Source organism: Odontomachus brunneus, unplaced genomic scaffold, assembly GCF_010583005.1.
Source record: "Odontomachus brunneus isolate Ranch 3 - 2012 unplaced genomic scaffold, Obru_v1 Obru_scaffold_021, whole genome shotgun sequence".
Lineage (NCBI taxonomy): Eukaryota > Metazoa > Arthropoda > Insecta > Hymenoptera > Formicidae > Odontomachus > Odontomachus brunneus.
Genome location: NW_022639471.1, coordinates 2,616,721 through 2,641,720, shown reverse-complemented (window position 1 = coordinate 2,641,720; position 25,000 = coordinate 2,616,721). Strand labels below are relative to the sequence as shown.

The window sequence follows — 25,000 nt, the reverse complement described above, 5'->3', positions numbered from 1 at the left end:
TTCTGCATCCAACATCGCGTCTGATGTTAACCTGACATTAATCTGTTTTCCAAAATTCGATCCGATTTAACCCCTTCGATTCCGTTGAGTCATGTGCTACAATAAATTTGTCTTTTGAGTTGTAAATTTATTTTGCATTAAAATAATGTTCAACTTATTTTTCTACGCGGAAGAAAGAAATTTGGTTGGATTACTCCAAATATCTGGTGAAAATGAACGAATCAGAAATCCCGGTTGAAGTTACTAGAGTTCTGTGCAAGTTAACCAAATTTCTGATTAACCACATAAATTAACAAGATTTCCAATTAACCAGAGTTCGCAACTATTCAAATTATGATCGATAAAGTTTCCAGTTTCAACATCTCTTTAACCAGCTAAAAAAATGTTGTCAACTCGAACTTGAACAGAATTCCAACAACTTCAACCCGACCTCTAGTTTGTTCATATTCCTATCAGTTTGGTTGATTCAACTAGACTTGCGCTTTCTGCGTACGTTATCTCTGTGTGACAATATATTCACATGAAATATCTCAGAAGAGGAAAAGTGATACCGAAAGGGGTACGCGCCAACGCGAGACGTAAACGCGACGCAATATGCATGCTAAAACGAACTGATCGCTTGACCGAACGGCGTGCCTCTTGTTTCAGGTCAGGTCGACCTCTGGACGCAGAGCACCACCGGCTGCGCGTGCAGCTTCAACTCGTCCAGCAACGATTGCGCTTGCTGCGTGCCGTCGGGTGGCTGCAGCTGCGGCGCAGCCTCGCCCGATAGATGCGCTCAGTGCGGCCTGGAGCAGCATTGCGCGAATAGTAAGTATCTCTAAGTAAGCCCCCTAACTTACACGCCGTGACACCGGCTTCGCGTTGAACCAGAGCAGCCGCTTGAGCGTAACATTTCGCTAGAACTAGAGATTCCCACGAGTGTGACTACATTTGACTCGGACCTACCGCGCGAAATTGGAATAATCACGTAGGCTCTCAAGAGGCGAGCATACCTTTTGGATAGTTTTACCCCCGAATGGACGTGACGCGTAGTAGTTGCGACACTTATTAACACTTCACGGCCACGGCGAGCGGGAATTCTCACCTCGGTACCGCCCGTCTCGCCGCTTTTTCCTGCACCCGGTGGGAATCAACTAACTCAAGTATTTACCACCATGGTGTCCTACGGGGTAAATATAATTACGTCACGTCGAAAAGATACGGACGATCTTTCTGTCTTTCCTTCTCTCACTCTCTTTTGTCTGTACCGACGCCAGAAACAAGATTCACTGCATTAAGCCACTTTCCTCGCGCCGTTTCTCGTTTGCAGCCGCTCTCGCGTCGCGCGAACAAGTGGAAATTAAAGCGCGCGGCCGGGCGAAGTCCCTTTAGAAGTGCGGTTCGTGGGATGGAGCGGAAACGTGAAGGTGTGATTCAAAGAGGGGAAAGTGGAGGGCGGAAGGGGGGAAAAGCGGGGAAAGAGCACGCGAACGGGTGCATTTATGAGAGAGTACGTACGAACGCTCGCTCATTCGCTCGGCAATGCTCAAAAGACACCGAGACGTACGCGATGTGATGTCGATGGTTATGGTGGAGGAAACGCGGTTTCGGCTCTGAATGTTTACCGCCGCGCTTGAAACGCGTTTGCGAAATAAATCGCATCGCGGCTGCCCGTGCCGTCCGTTCGAGCTCGCCTTCTTATAACTAATTACTCTTGACGAAGTTCTTATGGTTCATCCATCTAACCTTTCTCCGCGCTAATTACTTGGGAGCGATATTGCCTTCATGTTCCATCCATCAAATCCTACTCTCTCCTCGAGTTTCTTTCGCGGCCTCCCGGAAGATACACGTGTAAGCGGGTCTCATGCGGCGTTGCAGACGATTCGCCGATTTGTTGGTTATTGTTTCTTTTTATGTAAACGGAAATCGAAATGGAGATAAAAATGAACGAAAGATCTGCAGTAGAAATGCATGGTTTCGTGATACCACGGCGAACACGAACAATGAATTCAATCCTATGTAACAAGAAATGAATTATTTTGCAACGAAAGAAGCGAAGTAAATAATGGAGTGGCGTTTTAATGACTCTTGTATTTCTCGCGAGTCTCACCCTGGTAGAAATTTAATGCAGTTTTCGAGCAGTTATACCGGACAGTTGTGTCAACTTTTGTCTAGTAACCGAAGAACAAAACTACCTGGGATCCCAAGCAAGATATAACGCTTCTGCTGCAGTCACTGCACACGAAAGATATGCAAAATATGAACTCATTTACTGAACGAAAACAAGCCAGTAAATAAACTATTCAATTGATTAATAATCAAATCTGATAAAAGATAAAATGGACAGGTTGCAATATTTCATTTTTTGTGCAGATTTTCTAAATTTAAATTGACAGGTTATCTCTCTAACCATAATTATTATCTCTGCCAAAGGGTTTAATAATATCAAATGTCTTAATTTCCCCAATTTTTTATGCTTTCTTATTATTATTATTATTATTATTATTATGTGTTTATTCATTTTTATCACGTAATACTAAGTTCCATTTTAACAATATAAATAAATATGTTTCAAATTTGTTTATATATATTATAATATCATAAGACTGAACTCTGATATTATTGATACTGTATTTTGCATAAAATCGGTCCACACATATCGTACAGTGAACTCTGCTTCAACCACTGAGTAAAAAAAGATTTATTCGGTGGGTGCCAACAGCACATTTATTTGTAGTAACATAAAATATTTTTCAAATATTTAAATAAGAAAATATTATACTTTTCTTTAAAACCTTAAGAAAATATTTATTTTTTACGAAAACAATTATTTATTTTATGTAAACAAAAAATTTGATGTTGAAATGTTGAATTTAGACTTAAGTAAATACGCAGTTAATATTTATAAAAAAATAAATATCTATTAATCTTCAGATATTCTTTCTCTCAGTATAATGAGAATGCATTAATATTAGATAATAATTGGTGTCTATGTAAACAACACACATTTCTACCAGGGTTACGTTTGCTTCGCACAAAAGACATCGTGAAAAAATCGACAGCGATATTAACAGCGGGGAACGAAATGATTCCCCGAGAAACGTAATACCGCGGTTTGCAAGAGGCGGCTTCTGCGCTACAATCACGGAACAGTCTCGCGCAACATCCCGGCAACGGGAAGCAATTGAGAATCAAATTACACACAATGGCAGCTCGCTTCATAACATTGCGCCGATCTGTCGCGACTCATCGTCGCCCGAACGCGGCACGGCTGCACGAGGCGCGCCAATGAAACTGTACGAGCGAGAAATATCGTATTTATTAGCGACACTCCATTTTTCTCGCCCTCACCGCCGCCATCTTTCGTGAATCGTCCAGACAAAATCACGGCGAACGCAAGAGCGCGTGAAGCGACGAAACGAGAGAGTTAGAGCGAACGGCGGGTGTATGTGCGAAGTTCGGCGAGTGATCCTTAAGGGAATGCTAAAGTCGATAACGAACTCGAAAACTGTCGATAACGCAGAGACGATCGTCACTAACACAATCGCGCTATCCTTTCCGTATTTCTTGTACATACAAAACTTAGCATTACAAAACGCAAGTGCGTGCTTCTTTGTTTTACCTTATTCAGCGGAAAATCTAACCGCGCACACACATGTGTAGAAATCTTTCTGCAAACTTTTCCTTAAGCTTCTGGATTCAGATGCAAAGGTACAGCAATGTTCTTCAAAATTGTTCTATTTGGAGCATCCATACTTTTGGTATGTACAAGCTACGGAACTTTTGAATTAGGCAAATATTACGTTAACTGACAGCTTGAGATTTTAAATTAAAACGTTAAAATTTGTTTCTCTTCTGAGCAATGCTCCTGTTTATGTTTACACGTATTTTCATTTGCACGTAAAAGCATTTATAATTCTGTACAACCAATACGACGTAAAACTTGTAGAAAAATGTCAGTATTCTGTCGGTAAAGTTTTCAGCTTCAGCGCTCCCTTAAAAGGATGTCCGCCGAAGGATGTTGCAATGTTGATCCTCGCGAAAAATATGGGCGAGTTCGCGAGCGTCGCATTTTTCGCAGGCGCGATATTCGGCCGGGCGTATTTTCACGCTAACACGATCGCCTTTGTCCCGTGTTTCAGTGTGCAACATAACGCTGGACAGCAGGCAACTGTTCAGCAAATCGGATCGCGGCTTCGGGCAAATAAAGTCGCCGTACCTCCAAGGGCCCTCGAGGTGTACATACAGATTCGTGCCGGATACCGGGCAGCGGGTCGAGCTGCAGATATATCGACTGGTGTCCATCGGTCGGCACAACGGCTCCGCGTAAGTAGCTCCTCGGAGAGACGCCTTTTCTTTCGATCCTCTCTCGCTATCGTATCGTTTAACCGTCGAGCGCCATTTTGCACCTCCGCGTCGCTTCCTCGCGGCGACGCGGCGTAAACTTTACGGCGTGGCATTCGCCCCGGCGCTTACAACCAACACAACGTCCGCCCGATACACCCGCATAATACGTGCGCCCGTAACTTGCGTCGCGTTATGGTCTGGCCGAAATTTTGAATATACACATGGCGCATAATGGAGAACGTAACCGAGAGGATACACGCGCCACTACTAAGAAAGTCGGCGAGTGAAGTTTATTCGAACATTTCTGCGGGACGTATTTAACACGTTCGCTACACCAGCGTTGCGTGACTGTGTGTGGCGGCGATTTTTCTTTTCTTTCTCCTTCAATTTTTCCTTTGTGTTCGCCCGAGCAAACTAAACCAGCTTCACAAAAGAAGAAAATACGAAACAATCTGGTGAAAATTAACCTCCTTCAATGGTGATTTAAAGTGACTACGCGATTCCCCCTCCCCAACACGGTTTTTTTTTTCTTAATAAATATATCTAGATTTTCTTATTGCTCCTTATTGCTGTTTTCTTTGAAGAATTTTGAGAAATAGAATACAAAATATACCAAATTTATAATTTTGCTATAAGTAAACAAAATGCAATAATTTAAATAAGTCGAAAGGAATTGAGTGTTTTACCACGAAATGTTTTTCCCGCCATACCATTTAAAGAGTTAATCGTTTGAAATTTTCTTTGATTAAAATAATCAATGAATTAATAATCAAAATTAATCAATCGTCGTACAAAATCACAAATAACTTTCACGTAATCAATGAAATTAATTATTATTAATCCAGCTTTGATGTATATTGATTATGTACTGATTAATAATTAATTTCATCAAATTAAATCATCCGATTAAATTATTCGTAAATTATATATGCGACGATTAATTGTGTGATTCTGATTGTTTATTTGTCAATTATTTTAAAGAAAATTTTTATCCGTTAATATATCCAGCATTCTCTGTCTGTGGGAGGATTCCCGAAATAAACCGTGACAGTGAACTTGCAAAACATGTTGTATATTATTACATTTAAACGCATGTAATATGTTCCGCGAATAAATGTCAATTAAATTTTATATGTATATGTGACAGCGATTTTTCTTTCTATATTAAACAAACCCATTTTTTAAATCTGTTTTACATAAAAACATACGAAGTGATCTGCGAAAAAATCATACTCTAAATGAACCGTGGTAGCAAATATATAAAATGTAAGAATTCTTTGTGTCTTCTCACAACGACTGTGTGGTATCTTTCGCGAATAAACACACACGTTAAATGTCGCACGAAGACTCCATCAAGACGATTATTGCGGGAGTGCAAGGTGGTGGACGCTCTCGCCACACATGTTTATTGTTCATCAGTAACTCACTGTTTATTCTCGCGTCACTCGAGGAGGTGACCATGGCGTCCCCTCTTTTCGCGCACGAGTAGTCAACGAACATACACGGACAGCGGCGCGGACCGATATGATTGGAAATAGCTCTCGTCCGATGGTCGTTTCAATTTGTCATACTTCCGCCGTTACGAGACGATAGCTCGGCTCTTAAGTTCCCCTCGACTCTCACGGGGGCGACGGGGCGAGGAGTAGTCGGCGGTGACGCCGGCGGAGCTACGAGAGAGGACAGGCGAGCACGGGGAGTTGGGGAGAAAAATTACTGTTTTCAGAAACCCGCCAGCGACCTCACCCCATACTCACACATATATATACACACACCAGCTCCGTCCACTCCGACCACGTTCATGGACAAACTTCGCGGCGGTCGGAAAAGGCCTTCGACAAGCCCCCGGAAAAGTTCTCGCGATTTTTCGACAAGGCTCGACCCCGCAACCCCCCGCCTCGGGGCGCGTAGCCACGACGACGAAGTCGTCGAGGAGCTTACGACGCATCGAGCATCCTACGAGCTTACTCCAACGGCTTTTGTTCCCGTCTCTGGAATACGCAAAGCGTACAGCATCCGCGGCACGGATGTGTGTTTATGGGGTGCAGGATAGGCACGAAGGAACGAGGGTGCCATCAATGGAAAATGTGTGCGCACGCTTTTGCCGCTATTGTTATTCTTCCCGAAGATGAAATCACGTGAACCGACGAATTTTTGACGAAGGCGACGTTGGGAGGCAAACTGCATGTGGACGACTAAAAAATTTTCCGGGTTGATCGCGATTAGCAGTCGCAGTTAGGGTTGTCATATTTGTAAGTTGGTAGGAAGGAATTTCCTGAAATTTTAATAAACAATAAAAGAGAAAAGTTTGCCGGATGGAGTGCGCGCAAAAGTGACTACATATAAAGATTTTAGGATAAATTATTGCATTAATACTTTACACTACTACGAACAGCCTTCAGAACCTCAGTGTTGCTTCTTATTTTATCTGCAACTCTAGACAATTTTCAGACAGAATTTAGACAAAAAAGGCTTCTTCGATGCAGTAGGGAAGAACAAATTCTTTGCAGGACACGAAAATTTTGATTAGAAAGATGAATGTCACGAAGACTCCATCGAGACGATTATTGCGGGGGTGCAAGGTAGTGGACGCTCTCGCCACACACGTTTATCGCTCATCAGTAACTCATTGTTTATTCTCGCGTCACTCGAGGAGGCGTCCCCTCTTTTCGCGCACGAGTAGTCAACGAGCATAATTTTGACCCTACTTTCAGCTTCATTATTCGATTCAACACATATTTTGATATTCTGAAGTCTAATATAACCTATTTTGACGCTGAGGAAAATGAAAAGGAAACTTTCGAACCTCATCATGTCCATCCTTGTCTAGGGGAGTGCCAAACATCTCTCCTTTCATACTGTACGACATCATCAGAGACGAAATAGGAATAAATTGTATCATTAGAAATGAACCTACTTTGGTAACTTAACTCCTACTGCGTTGTAGGATTCAAGGTTTAACATAGAGCCAACATTTCGACTCGGGAATTCTTCCTAAAGGAGGACATGTGGCAACTCTAGTCGCGAACGAGCAATGTGTCGCGAGCCCGATTGAGAAATTTAAGTAGCGGAGATAAAAATTCTATCGACAATTTATAACATTGCCACGGTGAAGCGTGAGTATTCTCCAGCGTATCGGCGAGAATAAATCTATTGACATCATCATTTATACATGTGTGCCCGCGTATGCGTGTATGCATGTATTATCGTATATCTTCGGATAAGCCGCTTTCAAACGAAAGTCTCACGAACTTTATGGCTTCTCGATATCTTCCTGCTTAGTTTACATATTTTTAGGCGCGGATAACTCAAATCCTACGCAGATGAGCCGCGAAAATGTCATACTTCGCGTTTAAAAGATTGAGCAACGAATCTGCTTCACTCTCAGTAAACTCGTTAAAATATCCATTAAAAACGAATTCATAAGTACTTCTATGATAAATTATTATAAATATAAATATGTTATTAGCATACATCGAATAAACATTTACTATTTGTTAAGTATTTTTTCTCTCAGTGTATGAGTAAGAGGAACAAAACTTTCTCGGGACAAAATTCTTTCTCATTATCTCAAGGTCTCTATTTCCCATTCAAATATGGAAGAAAGCATAAAATTATTGACTATTGGACTGTTTTTAAAATTACTCACGAATCTCACATAGATTAATATTGTATATCTTATATATATATATATTTTTTTTTTTTTTTGTAGTATTTATAATTCTCCAAATATATACTCTCGTATTCTAAAGCATCTTTATCTATAATAAAAAAGTATCCATTTCCCGCTTATAGTGTAAGACTTGAAGGCATCCTAAGGGCTCTCAAGTAAATCCCTCTTTAAGCCTCAAGATAAATCAACGTTCCTTTGCGATGCCGTGTAACGTGAAAAGCGCGATTGAGACGTCTCGTAATATTACGCTAAACTACTCAGCGCGTGAAATGTAAATCCGTAAATGTACACCGTCGCGTAGGTGTTACGGGCTTCAGAACGGGAAGATGCCTGGTAAACGACCCACCGTCGGCGTGCGCGACGTGCAAAGTGCGCCGCATTAAACGCACGTAAAAGATGCAAGAGGCCGTGCTTTTTAAGTCCACTTGTTAGCGAGGAAACGGCCGGCAAGCTGGCGGCGAAAAATATCGTTACTCTTGCCGGCCGGGACCGCGCTCCCACCGCCGCGTTTCCCCGAGCACTCTGAGAAACTGCAACGACCGGAAGAGAAACAGCGCCGCTCTCGCGTACCGTGTCCGTACAAATCCTCCAGCACGGGAAAATATTGGCGCTCGATCGGCTTTATCGTGACAGAGATCCCGCGAAATTTCAGCATTGCTCCTCAGGACGCAGACGAGAAATTTCGCGGCTCATTTCTGACGCGTCACAAGAGTCGACGGGCGAGGAGTATCGCGTGTGAGATGAGATGCCGTCGAGACCGCGCCAGTAAATCGATCAAATAGGGGAAAACGTCCAACAGTCCGCACTCTACCTGTTTTCGGCACTCTTGCGCGAATGTTGTCGGGTGTGTTAACTCTAAACATCAAACAGTTATGTAAACTCGAAATATAATATGCATGAAATGAAATATGAATAAATTTTACCCAGCGCATTTTTATTTGCACCCAACTTCTGTAAAAATCATCAAAATCCAATGCTATTTATTTTTAATCAGTGTAGAAAACATCGCGGAGTATGAATCCGTTAATGTTTTTGATCTCCGATGAAATTGAAATAAGTTATAATGAAAAAACGAAACACGTATTTTTTTAATGGTAATGTTGGAAAAGTTGGTTTGGGTAAATTTCACCCCTGTTTAGGTAAATTTCATCTCTGTTCTAGACTTAAGATGCATGGGAATTTGAAAGAGCACGAATACGCAAACAATAAGTAGTAATTGGTAAATAATTAATAAGTAATTAATAAATCCGCGCGCACCTCTGCATTTGACGCGATCCGAGCGAGGGTGCCGAAAACTGGTGGAGAGCGCTGCAACGAGTGGCCGGCTAGTGTGAGTGTGTTTGTTTCAGCTCGAATAATCGTTTAACGGGTGAGCTTTAAATCTGTATCGCGCCGGGCCGACTTCGCTTCGATTGTTGAAAGTGAAATTATTGCGGGTCGATATATCGACCAGATACGTGCGGGGAATTTATTTGTGCACTCGTGCGCACGCAACTCGCCAACAATTTTTTGCGCGCGCGAATGTGTATGTATGTATGTGTGCGCGCGCGTACGACGGCTCAGGTAACACAAATGAGCATTCCGCAGAGAAAATGTTGTTTGTTGAATTGCGCACTTAGTTATCGTTGGCTGAATTGTACCTTTACGAAGGGATTCAACGTTTATACGAGTGAGATTGAAATGCCCGCTTTTAATAATTTACGCAACGCATGACGCTGAATTAATATCACAGAGGACGAAGCACACGACGGAGTTGGAAATATGACAAACGACACATGTTACACGGCGCGGTCGTGTAATACGTGTGTAGTTCATGCTCGTTAAGTTATAATTAATGTAACTTTCCGGGGCTCCTCTATACGCGCGCCGCCATAACAGGTTCCTTGTGTCGTTATGTGTCACGTCTCCCGCGTCCTTCAAAGGCCAGACGCTTGATCACTGATTATTAGAGAGTTACATATTCGTACATATAGCTCACTCTCCCGTCACACCCACGTGTTTCATCCACTTCTCCGTCCCGAAAAGGAAGATAAAGAGCCTCGGCTTATCGTTCATTTCTTCGTTCTGTCCCTCCCCCTTGGTAATTCGATTAACGATGCTCACCGTTAAGAGGATGCCAAACTTGGAAACTTTACCGATAAAATACTGACTTTTTTCTGCAGGTTTTACGTACCGTTCGTTGCACAAAATTACAAATGCTTTTGCACATCGAAAGTACGTGCAAATTTCAAAAGACATTTCTATATCTTTTCAACTGGATTTAATCTTTAGACTGCCGGGAAAGCCACTTTTGTGGTTTTGCACAAATCTCAAAATTTTATGCCATGTGTGTTATTTATATAGAAAAATTTTTGAGAAAAGAAAACCACTTTTTTCATGAAAAAATGCCGGTAGCCTAAAGGTTAAAAAGGCTCAAAAATATTAAGGAAATTTGCAGAAAGATTTCTGTATATGCGTGTAGTTATGTTTCCCGCTAGCAAAACCAAGTGACACACATTTATATAAGATCTATATGTATCTATATATATAAGAAATACGGAAAGGACAATATGATCGCGTTAGTAACAATCATCTCTACATTATTGACATTTTTGGAGTCACGCGTCCACTTCAGCATCTCCTTAAACCGTCACGTATCGTTCATTCTAGTATATTTATTTGTTTGCGCATAAATCGCTGTCTATGTTTATATATATATATATATATATATATATATATATATATATATAAAGAGAGAGAGAGAGAGAGAGAGAGAGAACTTCCTTTCTAGCGAATGTCCTTTCACGAGCGCGAATCGTCTATCTTACGGCTGTCCCATGCAGGCAGGACTTCCCGGGGTCCTTCTCTCGACTGCACTCATAGGATCCTGATAATGGGACGTGAATTTCAAGGAAAGGAACAAAGCGCACAAACCACCCGGGCCATACCGTGTTTGGCCGAAAAGCGGAAGATGTAGGTGCTCCTAATTCCGAATGCCGAGCCATGGTCACCTCGGTGTACGTGCGCGTTCTCGATGAGACGCAATTGGGTCAGGTCCTCGGCCTGGACATGCACTTCATTCCGTGAACGTCGCTCGTGAACGAGCCGCGATGCGATTTCAGGTCCGAGGTCGTATTAAGTGACCGCTATAGTCAGTGATATTCTCGAGGGAAAATCGAAAGCGACGCCGAGTGACACTCTCTGCTTTCTCGTTCTTTCTCTCTCTCTCCCCCGCATCGCAGATGCACATCGTGGCAGTTGAGAGATCCCGCCTTAAATCGCTCGTCGGTTTCACGGTGAAACTACGAATATAATATTCGCTTCGGCGTGGGAAAAGAAGCAAAAGTTCGCTCGAAAAATGCGGACGCGAAGAAAGGTTAGAGTTCCTTAACACGCGGAGATAAGCAAGTCGCGAGCTGAATATCCGCAATTTTTTATAGTTTCGCTCGTCTACGTGAATGAAAAACTTTTTTAACAAAAACTGACCGCCTTCGGAAGTCTCAAAACTCCTAAAAAGTATGAAATAATTTTTACTCAATATATTTTTGTGCACTCATAATCCTACCCTAATACTACAACGATAGTAAAGTCGACGTGAAATCTGATTTTGATTAAATCAATAAACATATCTTTTTTATTATTTTTTTCCCTATATTGTTAGTTACTTTTCGCGTTGAATATTCTAATATCATTAGGATATTAGAACAGGATTTTAAACATATAGGAATGTTGAGTCAAAATTAGTTCATATTCTGGGTCTTTGAGGTTTCTGAAGGCGGTTTATTGTTACAAAAGTTTTTATCCCGTACTTTTTAATTATTTACCAGAAGCTTGTTTACGAAGTCAGTTGAGAAAAGTTTCTTCCCTCTTTTATGTCGATAAAAAATAAATTTTCGTTTTATATTTCTAAGTGTTCCCGGCTTTTCATGAAAACGATGGAATTGCCCACACAATTTCCAGATCACTTCACCCGATTAATTGTACTTTCATCTAAGAATCACGTCGACCAAGCTGCAAAATATTTCGTCTCGCTGTCTTTAATTTTGTTCTCGAATTATGAGGGAGCATGCAAACAAACATACGTGCATGCGGAACAAACTGAGAACCTTCTATTTCGAAGTCGGTTCTAAAGGTACGCGCGAAAACAACGCGAGTGCCAAATCCGCGGCGATATTATCCTCGACGCGCTCAAATGAACCGTGCGGAATTAATTAGCGGCTTTTATCGGACGTTGCACGAATTTCGTACTTTCCTCTGGCCCATAAACTTTCGGTGCGATGTGCATTCTCGAAAATTAGTTCGCGCAACACGCCCCGGATAATATATTCGCCCCTGTTCGGAGATCGCGCAAATTAACCGTGGAGCATCGCTATCAATGTTCGAGAAATCGTCCGCCCGCTGTGAATGCCACACATTTGTATCGTCTTTATTATTCTCCCGCTCCCGCGGCACGCATGTGTGTATCTTTCTGTGTATCCATCTATCAGTCCATAAAGTTAATTAATTCGCAATAATGAATGGAGTGTCCGTACGGGAGATACATAACGCTATAGAAATCGTCGAATATTAATTTGCGAAATTGAATGATCGAACGATCAAATGGGCTGCGGTGCGAACGAGAGGGAAAGAGAGAGAGAGAAAGAGAGAGAGGGAGAAGGGGGGTTAGGATTAATTTAGGTAGACACGAGTATTTATTCGATCCCAGCCGGTCCCGTCAAGTAATAGCCGCATAATAACGATTCGACACAAAGAGTGCGCTCTCTTCCCGTCGGAAACTCCCGAATACCCGCCACTGATTCGTTCGCCATGAAAAAATACGAGAGGCTAATTAAAACATTTCATGAATTATCCCGTGTACGAAGTAACTTGCGTTCTATTTCCTTCTCTCTCTCTCTCTCTCTCTCTCTGTCTCGCGAGAGACATTAACCTGCAGAACGTTGAAAAATTGCCAGAACAGCAGGACGCACGCACGTGCACGCCTCTCCTTGCCGTCTGTCCCTCGCTGTAATTAATTCATCGCGATATCGCGCGGGAGGTAACTCGAATTAGCCGTGAGGTGCGCCGCGAATATTCCGGCCGGCTTGTTGACGGATGTGCATGCGACAAGCCGGAGCGCGCGCGGATTTCGTCCGTCAGTCTGGAAACTGCGACGGTGCCGCGCGCTCCGACCCTCACGCCTGCCCCGTCTGCGCATTCCTCCCATCCTTATACTTCACCCTTCCTTGTCTTGTTGGCACCGGCCGCGGTATACGCGGTCACGTAGGCGGGACAAAATTACGTCGCTCAGCAGAACACACTATCGAGTGGGGCGACGGAATAGAATGAGTCCCGCGGGTGATGGATGACCTTAATTTCGCTATGATTACCGGCGGCACGGGAATTTGTATGAAAATCGCTCACGGGGCTGCTTCTTTCACACGATCCCGGACGCCGCCGTGTCACCCTCCTCCGACTTTTTCTCGCCGCGCCTCTCCCCTTCCCTGTGTGTATGTGTGTGTGTGTTTCCGCGGCGCCTCGTTCCTACTTTCTTTTCTTCTCCTATCTGTCCCCCGCGACTGCCACGTACGCGGATTAATACCTCCTCGTTCTAATTTTGCGTCTCACGAACGTCCTCCGTGGTGTTAAAAAACTGCGCCTTTCGAGGGCACGAGACGTCACGCCGATATTAAATGACGTGGATTAACAGGTCGCTTAGCGACTCATCAAGTCACGACGGCGATCGGGAACTTGGGGGTGGGCGAAAAGTGAGGGAGAAGCAACTACTTTCCGCGCGATTACCGCAGCAGAAGAATGACACCACCACTTAAGGGATAAAGTCGCAAAGGCGAGTTTATCTTAAATTAACGAACTTTGGTCGACGCGCGCGTGTCAGCTGATGGTCGCGGCTGGGAGATTTCCTTAATTGTCTCGATGTACTCGCGAGAAACGCAGAGAAACGTGAAATTCCCCGGTAGTTTGCTCTGTGTGTATTTTTTGCACGACGCGTTTACATCGCGCAGGTGCTCGTAAGCGTAGGCGCCGGAACCAGCCCTCGTGAAATGCGTGTAAACTTTTTAAACCCCGACTTTTCGCCATTATCGTTGTCGTATGGCTACCCATAATCATGTATTCACAAAACTCTACCAGTCCCTACCAGTTTACTTTAGCTCTGTAATTCATAAATAGTATTCTCCGTTAAAGTACTTTTTCAGGATAAGCTATCCGACTTATTGGTACTATTGCTCAGAAAATAAAAGCTCTGTCTACACAGACTCTTCAGTGTATTATATACCTTATTGTTAATCAACTGATGGATGCCCCTAATGACATGCTAACAGCCGAGATTGAGCAAATATTCGAGCGACGATAAAGCGCCTCTGAATCTGGCGATCAACGCGACTCGTCACCGTCGGTAACCAAAATTTCGACCCGAGCAGAGTGGTGAAGACACGCGCCTGCGATAAATTTTCCTCGCCACTTTCGGAAAAACGTATTGAAGCGCTTCAATTTCCTCTTAAACTCCCGCACGAGATGGATATTTGGCGTAAGCCCTACTATGTCTGCGCAGCCACCCGCGTCACACCTAGGATCATTATGTATATGTTTTGCGTGTCTAGAAAAATAAGAAGAAAATAGTCTATTTCCTCTATTCACTGAGAATGTCAGTCATCGCGAGCCGTGCTCGACGATAAGGAAAATTCATTCAAGTGAATGTAAGTTTGTACAAATTGAGACTATCAATTTTCCGTCCGCCAATTTCGCGCAGGTTATTTCATATATATTCCTCAAAAAAAGAGCGCCTCTCTCTCTCTCTCTCTCTCGTAGAATACCAACTCGTATAACGATAATTTCTATTCGAAGAGTTCATCTCGTCCGCCCTACGGAAAAGGTGGTTCGCCCGAGCAGACAGTATTATACTGGGGGAGGGAGAGTGGCTAAGGTTTAAGTAGCTTCATAAATTACGCCACTTTTACGGCGAGATTACCTAATCCGCGCCAGGAGCGGCTTCAGGCCGCGCACGAAACGCGAACTTCGCCGTCCGGCCTGCGGGAATTTATGCTCGCCGACGATGTCTCGAACGCGAAGTGACATCGCGCGTTAGTCCCGGAACAAGTTTCGCGCCGTGAAAAAGTATCGGGACGATCCATACCAACTACACTCGTTTCGGGGATGTACGGCTAGTCGTCGCGGAATTACGCCCGTGGCGCGATGGAGGAGCTCAGGGGGATTGGATGGAGTTGGGAGGGGCGCGACCAGTCAATCCCGTCGCGCGTGTTTCGCGATTCGGCGAGATGCACGTCGGATTATATCGCAAAATAATACTAAATGGAGTGCCGTCGCGCGCGAGAGACGGCGCGCGCACCGCAAAAAAATGAATAATTCATAATTCCGTAGGATTTCGGACAAGCGAGGCTCGACGCCGCTCTGCGCGCGCGGATCTCCCGTGAAGTAATATGTAAATCCGATGCAATATGTAAATCGCGTTGTCTCGCTCGAGATAATTTCTTTAAATCAAGCGTACGCTCTTCCCTCTCGCTCTCGCCCCTTTGTCTCGTTTTCTCTCTCTCCCTCTATCACTCTCTCGCTTTCACACGTTTTACTATTTCCCTCTTTCATTCTCTCTCTCTCTCTTTTCCTTTCTCTCTCTGTCTGCTTCTCATTACGGTTTTCCGCGTTTTCAAGCAGTAAGACGCCCGCCTTCCTTTTCCTCTCATACACGTAAGATTGTCATAATTCACGCGTCGCATCGCGGAGCCGCGGGAATAATACGATTACATATGTACATCACGTTCGCCGCTGGAATATCAGACTATACAATTCCCCCTCGAAATTCGACGTTTCACTCCCGAGGCGCCGTGCACCGACGCCGGCGCTTTACCGCGCAAGCAGTAATAATGTATGCCGAGCACACTTCGTGAATTGTTTGCCTGCTATGTACACTTATCAAATTAGACACTTGCCTCGTTGATAAATCTAACACGAGTGTTTGGTTGCCGCGCGACGTTCGTTACGCGCGACGTAAATAATGCACGCACGATAAATGCGGCGAATGTCGTCGCTAGAAGCACCCGTGCGCGTCTCTAGCGAGCGTTAAAATGCCCTCCCTCTCTCTCTCTCTCTCATCATCGATAAGAACAACACAACATTCCATTTGGTTACGTAATGGAAGAACAAATGAAACTGGGTAACACATCTGTGGCGCTTTAAAGCCGTCAGCCCGATTAATAATCGTTGTCGTTCAGCGCGACAGTGATTCAATTTTTTCTAATGAATTCCTAATAATTGATTCAATTTTTCCCAATATGTGAATTCCGATGAATTCATGCAATCAGTCCCGTCGAAAACGATACTAGAAATATACTCTAAAATACTTGATGCTTTATGACACTGAATCAATTCTTTCGACGCGGAGTACACTGAGAGAAATGTATCTGAATATTTATTTAAGAGATATAACGTTTATCTCGCAAAAATAAACTTTATTTCACAGAAATAAACTTTGCTTCCCAGAAATTTACTTCAAGAAAGTCAAGAAAGTCAAGAACCACTGATTCTGAACGCGAACAACGAGCGGACAGTATACGTAGGCCTCGGCCCGCTGCATAGACGAGCACGGGGCGGCTTTGCGGGCGATTTTTATCAGCCGTCGGGGCCGTTTATCTACGCGTTTCTGGAAATAATGCGCCTGCAGTTACTGCCGGTGTGATTTTACGATCGACTGGCGCGGACGAGACAATGGGCCCCCCCGTTATTTATTAGCTCGAATCTCCCAGCGCGCGCATTATACGCGATCGAATCCGTCTGGATCGCGGCTTGCTCGCGCGAGCGCGGGTGATCGGCCGGTGGTTTGCGCACGGTCTAGGCGGCTTTTCAACATGGGATCACGGCGAAATAAATCATTAGCATGCGCGAACCCGCGACCGACTATTATGGTTAAATAATCGCGTTATTGTAACTGATGGCGCGCCGATCCCATTTTAAAAAGCGTGTCATCTAATTCCGGCTCGATAGTGCGCCAAACCGACCGACCGACCGATTCGATCGATCGATGGCGCCCATCTTTTTCGTTTCTCGTCTCGATTCTTTGCTCGACCGCTGGTAATTTAATACGAAAAGGAAACACAAGGCGAGCACATATACACACGCGCGAGCGCGCGAGAATAGCTCGAATAGCTGTAGCAACGAGTGTTTTTGCGACATGTCAACAATGCGGACGACGTGAGGAAGAACCATCTAAATCCCTTCGCGTTGGTGTCACCAGACGGTTGTTTGGCATTTCCGCCTTTCTCGCAGCTTGTAATCCAATTCGCGCGAGGCAGAGATATGCGAACTGGTCGAATCTCTTCTGATTCGACACGACTGAAATGCTTACTATTCAAAATTTCCAAACTATTTGAAAATCTCGAATTCAATCGAAAATTGAAATACAAATCTCGCATATCGCAGCAATCCTAGAAAGTCATATTTCCCGCCAATGAGCAAAAGGTGAGCAAGACATGTTTTGGACCTCCCTAACTTGTCGGGTTTTAGAAGGAATAATTAAATAATCAGAAAGATTTAATTAATTAAGAGAGATTTAATTAAAATAAAAATCAGGGGGACAATAGAGTTCTAATATTAATAATTGTAATTGAGGGGAATTTGATTCAACTGATTGGATGCTGATTTTATATGCTGTGTACGTGACAAAGTCATATTAAGAGAAAAAATATCTAAGAAAAAAAAAGATTTATTCGGTTTATCATTCGGTTTATCATTCGGGTTATCATATTCACCACTTATATTGACATAAAATATCTTTCAAATAACCAAATAATTCCTTTTTCTTAAAACCTTAGCTCCTTATGAGAGCAATTATTTATTCTATTTAAATGAAAGAATTTAAACTTTTTAACTTTTTGGAAGCACAGAACCTTAAAAATGCGGATTGTAATAAAATATTCATGTCACATATCTAGAATGACAAGCCAAGAGATCATTCCTTTTGAAATAAACAGATGATCTCAGAATGAATTACTGTTCCAAAGGGTTAAACAAATATGTCCACCGAATAAGTGTTTTTCTCTTGTTGCGGAAAAGTATTCGGCACATGCGTAATTAAACGTTTAAGCATTATTACCATCCCATAGTTAAAAATTGTTCTATAATTTAAATAAAACTGTTCTAAATGTCCGGAAAAATTTGCTGCCCTAAGCCGTAGTCGCTAATGATGTTAACTGAAAGTTAAGTTTCGACGATTCGACTCGATTCTTGATTCGCGCAACTCTAGTGGTTCGCATTGAAGCCAGCGTCCAACTTTGGCACTCGGCATTCGCGAGAAGCGCGATCTTAAAATGGCGATTCAGTGCCGAAAAGTCTCGTTGAGACTCGACGGCGGCCATTGGAACGCTCTGGCCCGTCGCACCGGACGGGACATAACAGCGTTTCCGATGACAATACGACGAAATCAGGCGGCAATTAGCGAGCCGCGAGGCCCTCCGACCGCATCATTGTTTCCGATTCTCGTTGCGACTCGAATAGCCGCCGGCTTCGGCGCGCTCATCCGACCATTTCGTTCTCCGTCCCCGGCGCCGTTATTCGCAGAGCGGAGCGGGCGCAGAGTGGCACCGGGGGCGACGGGGGTGGAAAGGAGGGAGGGAGGCAGGAGGGATAGTCTTGTTTTCAGAAAACTTCCGATCCAATTCGCAAACTTTCCACATTACGACAATGCCGTGTCCGGGCTCGAGGACGCGTGGAGTAGTCTTTCACCCGTTCGGGAGTAAATGAGACTGGCGCGAAGAGAAGTAGAGAGGCCGAGTTAGAGACGCGTTCCGGGTCGGAGCGCGGAAAAGAGGACAGACACGCGGAGGAGCGTCGTCCCTGCCGGCTTTACCGCTGATTACACGCTTCGCTACTGGGTGAAATTCGTCTCGCCAGAAATAAATTAGTTAATGGATCGTTTTTGGTCTACCAACGCACCGACAAGTCGCGCGACGGCAATTTCGCCCTAGGACTGTACAGAAAGAGAGGGATAGAAGAAAAAAAAGAGGTAAAAAAGTTCTGTCCTCTTGACAGACGAGATACCATTGAGGGCCGTCGCTCTCGAGTCTGCGAAGGTTTGAGGGTTCAGAAAGAGAGAGAGAGAGAGAGAGAGAGAGAGAGAGAGAGAGAGAGAGAGAGAGAGCCGAGGATCGAATCTCTGCGAGCGCGAGCATGTGAAACTCTCTTTCCGGGATATTAAAATCACAAAAATACACGAGCTTTGTCGATCGAGTGGAAATTACTGAAGACTTCGCCAAGTTTTGCATAGAGTCACGCGTTCCGTTAAAACAAGAAAAAAAAACACAAAATGAAAAAATTTTCAAACGTGCGGCAGCTCGAAATGCAATGAAAATCCCGCATCGGGGAGTAACAAAGGGGGACTCTCTCCCTCCTCTCGCCGAATGCAAATTATTGTTTCACTTATTCAGCAGCGCAAGAGGGATTTTTCCGGGTGCAGGACGATGGGGCAATCCCATGACGTTTGCGCGCCCGCAAACGGGTAAAAAGCGGACGTACGTAATGCGCAAACGGTGCACGCAGTTCGTTGGGAACGCACTCTCATGTAATTCCGCGCGTAAAACACGCGGATCATGTAGGAGTGGGACGGGTGCCGGCTCTGCGCGACACGCGCGCGTAATGTCCGAAACGCACCGCCGCGTTGCGTACGTCGTTCATTACGCGTCGAAATTGCCGTCTCATTACCGACGAACAGAATTACGCGCGCGCGCACCTCGCTTCGCTGAGAGGAAAGAATGGCTGATCTAACTGCAATTGCAATCATTTCTGACCCCGAACGTAGCAGCGAAATGGAATAGTATATAGCGACATGCATGCAACAAATCAGATTGTTACTAACGATATGATAGGATCTGATGGAAAAAGACTTTTCTTCTCCACGACGTATGGTAATTTGTAACAATTACTTCTCCATGTGTAATTACATAGTCACAGGTGTTAAGAGAAAAGAATGACTGATCTGACTATAATTGCAGTCATTTATGACCCCGGTTATATTATTTTTCGTAACAATGAAATGGGGTAGTAGCGACATGCATGCATCAAGATTAGATTGTCACTAATATTATGATAGAATTTGATGAAAAAAATGGTTTTCTTTCGCACGACGTGTGGTAATTTGTAGTAATTACTTCTCCTTACGTGTGATTACGTAGTAATTACTTCACTTTACGTGTGATTAGATAGTCACAAGTGCTAAGAGAAAAGAATAGCTGATTTAACTGCAATTATAGTCATTTCTGGCCCCGACCGTATTTTTCGTAACAATGAAATAATAGCGACATGTATGCAACAAGATCAGATTGTCACTAACATTATAATAAGATTTGATGAGGATAAAATGCTTTTCTTTCCTACGACATATAGTAATTTATAGCAATTACTTCTCCACGTGTAACTGCATAGTCACAAGTGCCAAGAGAAAAGAATGGCTGATTTAACTGTAATTACAGTCATTTCTGGCCCCAACCATATTTTTCGTAGCAGTGAAATGAGGTAGTAGCGACATACATGCAATAAGATCAGATCGTCACTAACATTATGGTAGCATTTGATAAAAAAGATGTTTTTCTTCCCCACGACATATAGTAATTTGTAGCAATTACTTTTCCACGTGTGATTACATAGTCACAAATACCAAAAGAAAATAATGGCTGATCTAACCGCAATTGCAGTCATTTCTGGCCCCAACCATATTTTTCGTAGCAGTGAAATGGGGAAGTAGTGACATGCATGCACCAAGATCAGATTGTCACTAATATTATGGTAAGATTTGATGAAAAAAAAAATTTTCTTTCGCACGACGTGTGGTAATTTGTAGTAATTACTCCTCCACGTGTGATTACATAGTTACAAGTACTAAGAGAAAATAATTGCTGATCTAACCGCAATTGCAGTCATTTCTGGCCCCGATCGTATTTTTCGTAGCAGTGAAATGGAGAAGTAGCGACAAGATCAGATTGTCACTAACATTATAATAAGATTTGATGAGGATAAAATGCTTTTCTTTCCTACGACATATAGTAATTTATAGCAATTACTTTTCCACGTGTAACTGCATAGTCACAAGTGCCAAAAGAAAATAATGGCTGATCTAACCGCAATTGCAGTCATTTCTGGCCCCAACCATATTTTTCGTAGCAGTGAAATGGGGAAGTAGTGACATGCATGCACCAAGATCAGATTGTCACTAATATTATGGTAAGATTTGATGAAAAAAAAAATTTTCTTTCGCACGACGTGTGGTAATTTGTAGTAATTACTCCTCCACGTGTGATTACATAGTTACAAGTACTAAGAGAAAATAATTGCTGATCTAACCGCAATTGCAGTCATTTCTGGCCCCGATCGTATTTTTCGTAGCAGTGAAATGGAGAAGTAGCGACAAGATCAGATTGTCACTAACATTATAATAAGATTTGATGAGGATAAAATGCTTTTCTTTCCTACGACATATAGTAATTTATAGCAATTACTTTTCCACGTGTAACTGCATAGTCACAAGTGCCAAAAGAAAATAATGGCTGATCTAACCGCAATTGCAGTCATTTTTGGCCCCAACCATATTTTTCGTAGCAGTGAAATGGGGAAGTAGTGACATGCATGCACCAAGATCAGATTGTCACTAATATTATGGTAAGATTTGATGAAAAAAAAAATTTTCTTTCGCACGACGTGTGGTAATTTGTAGTAATTACTCCTCCACGTGTGATTACATAGTCACAAGTACTAAGAGAAAATAATTGCTGATCTAACCGCAATTGCAGTCATTTCTGGCCCCGATCGTATTTTTCGTAGCAGTGAAATGGAGAAGTAGCGACAAGATCAGATTGTCACTAACATTATGGTTTGATGAAAAAAAAATGCTTTTCTTCCCCACGACGTATAGTAACTTGTAGCAATTACTTCTCCATGTGTGATTGCACAGTCGCAAGTGCCAAACATTTCCTCCCTCAGTGTGCAAGAGGTCAGGGGCGACGCGATCGCGTAAAAACAGTCGCCGCCGCGGGGCGTATCGGCGCCACGTCGGAAGCCAGGAACGGCAAACTTTTCGCATATTCGTGCCGTTTGCGCTGCCGCGATTTTGCGCCCTGCAAATCGCCGCGGCCAGATTAACGGGACGCGATCGATGAGGCGCGTCCACTCTCCCGCCATCGCCGCCACCTCCGCCATCGTCGATTCGGCTGTCGCCCGATTTTCGAGTAGCTTGCAGGGTGGATCTATGCGCTTCATCCCGTCGGTCTAACCGACGGCGCGGCGCTGGAATCGTCCTGATCGTTAGAAATTTGATTTCACGCTCGCCGCATCCATAACATCCTCCCGGCGCGAACACGAGCACAGCGCGAACGGCAGTAATAGTACATGGAAAATAGGCTTTCGCGGCGCACGTACAGGGTGGCGTGCAAAACTCGAGCGGGGATTATCGCGCGTGTAATTACGGGCGAGAAGGTTGTTTGGGAAGTGGCGGGTTCTTACGTGTCGGATCCTGTGCTACTGAGAACATCGCCGTTGGCAACTGAAAGTATTAGGAAGATTTGTTTTCTAATTATAAATAAAAAAAAGAAAACGGCAAAAAGAAAATAGACCGTTTCTATTCTTTTACAGCAAAGCAGTAGAGATGTTGCCGACTGAATTGCCGGCGAAAGGAATATTTCACTGATTACATCGGTGCGAATTCACTGATTTCCAGCGGAAACGCTCGTCGCTTTACTGAATCGTCTTTCACCTCGCCCATTTTGGCCAGTAGCGGTAAGATTGCGTAAAAGTCCGTTACATGCTGCGCCAAATCTAACTTTCTGCGTCCATGGCGATGGAAGTAACGGCTTCCGCGCGATTTGCGTGCAATGACACCGTCTGTTTGTAAAGTGCATCGATAATAGGAACAGTCGCTATTATGTTGGGAGAAAGGAGTATTCAAGGAATAAAAAATATTTATCCGGTGGAAGCCAACAGCACGTTCGCTTTAATTTAAATTCTTTTATTTAAATAGAATAAACTCGAATTGCTCCCGCGAAAAGCCGACGTTTTAAGAAAGTATATATTTTCTCGTTTGAAAGACATTTATATTGGTACAAGTTAACACGTTATTATAGCACCCACCAACTAAATCCCTTTTATTTCTTAGGTATTTGTTCTCTCGGTGTATTAACCGGAACTTGTAGCGAGATCTCACTGATTGCTATTTATATGTACTTCTAACTGAACCACCAAGTTACAAGTACAACACGTTTCAATGAAGGATATACCAACTGTACTTCAAAGAATTCTCACATTCTCATTTTTTAACGGTTGCTTTGCAGAATTCTAACGCGTCGTGTAAGAAAAAAAGAACGAACTGACGTCACCGACGGTATCTTTTCCCGACGCAGAAGCAGGATTGAAAATGCAGAGAATATAGTTTCTTTTATTTTCTCATTCTTTACGGTCCACCTTCTCCCACGCCTGATGTGGTATCGCGCAACGCGCGTGAAGGAGACGGCAAATCCGCTTTTTCACGGAGCACCCAGTGCATGCGCATATACGCGCACATAACGTTCTCTCGTACTCTCATTTTCCGTTGCTCTCCGCGTCTACCTGATGTAACGGGCGTAGTCCCGGCGCGAAATAACTCGCATAAATCACCGATGGTTACATAGATACATTTCGTGCGATTCCACTGGCGGCGATGTTTTAATAAAACCCAACGAGGCCCAATTATTCAACTCGGCGACCTCGGTACGCATCCTCCGGTGACCCGCATACACACGTACTAAAGTCCCTCACTTTTGCCGAAATAGTTTCGTTCGGCTATTTTGCATTTTATTCGAGCCTCGCGGAGGAGAGGCAGGCAGAGAGGAGGAAGGGGAGAGAACGAGTAGAAAGAGAGAGAGAGAGAAGCATTAGAGCATTTGTCATTTTTATTTCTATCGTGTGTAGCTTGTAAAGGTATTTCAGGATTTTCGACAAAAACGATTGGCAAGTAACGTGACAAATAGCCGTCATTCCTTCTCGCAGTCGACGCCGAAGCCGCGGATTACGTTACGCTTGTTTGGACAGCCGTTGCGCGTTAAAAATCGCATCCACCTTCCAAGTTTTCACCGCGCGTCCTCCCGCCCAGGCACAGCCTCTTCTCCCTCCCTCCCTCCGCCCCCGCCCGCTCGCGATAATCTCAAATCACACAAGCCGGGTAACGTCAGCTAGAAGACAGAGAAACGGTTTCGAGAACAGCGGCTCGACGTTGACAAACATCGCGCGTACCGTTTCTCGAGCACTAACCTCCGACACAAGGTGGACGTCAAAAACACACGTGAAACTTTGATACAAGCCTGACAAGCTTCCGGTCACGAGAGCCGGGCACGGATATCCGAGAATCTGAAATCCAAGCGACGCGCGCACCCCATCGTTGTGAACAGAAAGAATAGAAGTCAGGACGGTGGAAGAAAAAAATTCGTAGTCCTCTCTCTTTCTCTCTCTCTTTATATATATATATATATATATATACATATTTCTCTCTCTCTCTCTCTCTCTCTCTCTCTCTCTCTCTCTGCTTCGAGCACCTTTTCAGCCCTTTTGCTCTTCTCGCCATCTTGGGCTCGTTATTCTTTTAAGCTCCCCGTGCAGCAGATCGTTTCCTTCCGATCTCCCTCGTCCGAGGAGAAAGAGAGATGAGGTATCCCTCCTGTTGATTTATTCGACGAAGGAGTTAGAAGAAAATTATGTGGGTCTTAGCGTGCCCCGGCCAATTGCACTTTTTTTCTCTCCTTTATCGACTGATCAAAGTCGAATCTCTGACGGAATATTTCATCGTCGGAGGTGCAATTTCATCGGTGGTATTTTTTCAAGCATCTCGAGATTGCTAACGCGGGGCGGCCGGTTCGCGGGGAGTAAGACGAAGCATCGAGTAACTCTTGATTACCAAAGAAGAAAAACCTCGAGGTGCTTCTTTCTTAACGCAAGTTAATTGGCATATATATATATATATATATATATATATATATATATATATATATATATATATATATATAT

The 25,000-nt window shown here is 43.7% G+C and overlaps 2 protein-coding genes and 1 non-coding gene across 7 annotated transcripts in view; 1 reads left to right on the top strand and 2 right to left on the bottom strand.

Annotated features, from left to right (window-relative positions):
• The window catches only part of LOC116842094, a 422,139-nt gene that overhangs the window by 197,823 nt on the left and 199,316 nt on the right, over nucleotides 1-25,000 (top strand). For all 3 annotated transcript variants that reach the window (XM_032810806.1, XM_032810807.1, XM_032810805.1), the window contains exons 3-4: nucleotides 649-810; nucleotides 4,125-4,308. In XM_032810806.1, the coding sequence (XP_032666697.1) occupies nucleotides 649-810; nucleotides 4,125-4,308 (346 nt within the window). The remainder of the gene's footprint in view (nucleotides 1-648; nucleotides 811-4,124; nucleotides 4,309-25,000) is intronic.
• The window catches only part of LOC116842095, a 332,290-nt gene that overhangs the window by 125,017 nt on the left and 182,273 nt on the right, over nucleotides 1-25,000 (bottom strand). The gene's annotated exons all lie outside the window — the stretch shown is intronic.
• On the bottom strand, nucleotides 7,115-7,190 carry LOC116842156. The gene has a single exon (XR_004377686.1). It is a non-coding gene; the product is annotated as a U6atac minor spliceosomal RNA (small nuclear RNA).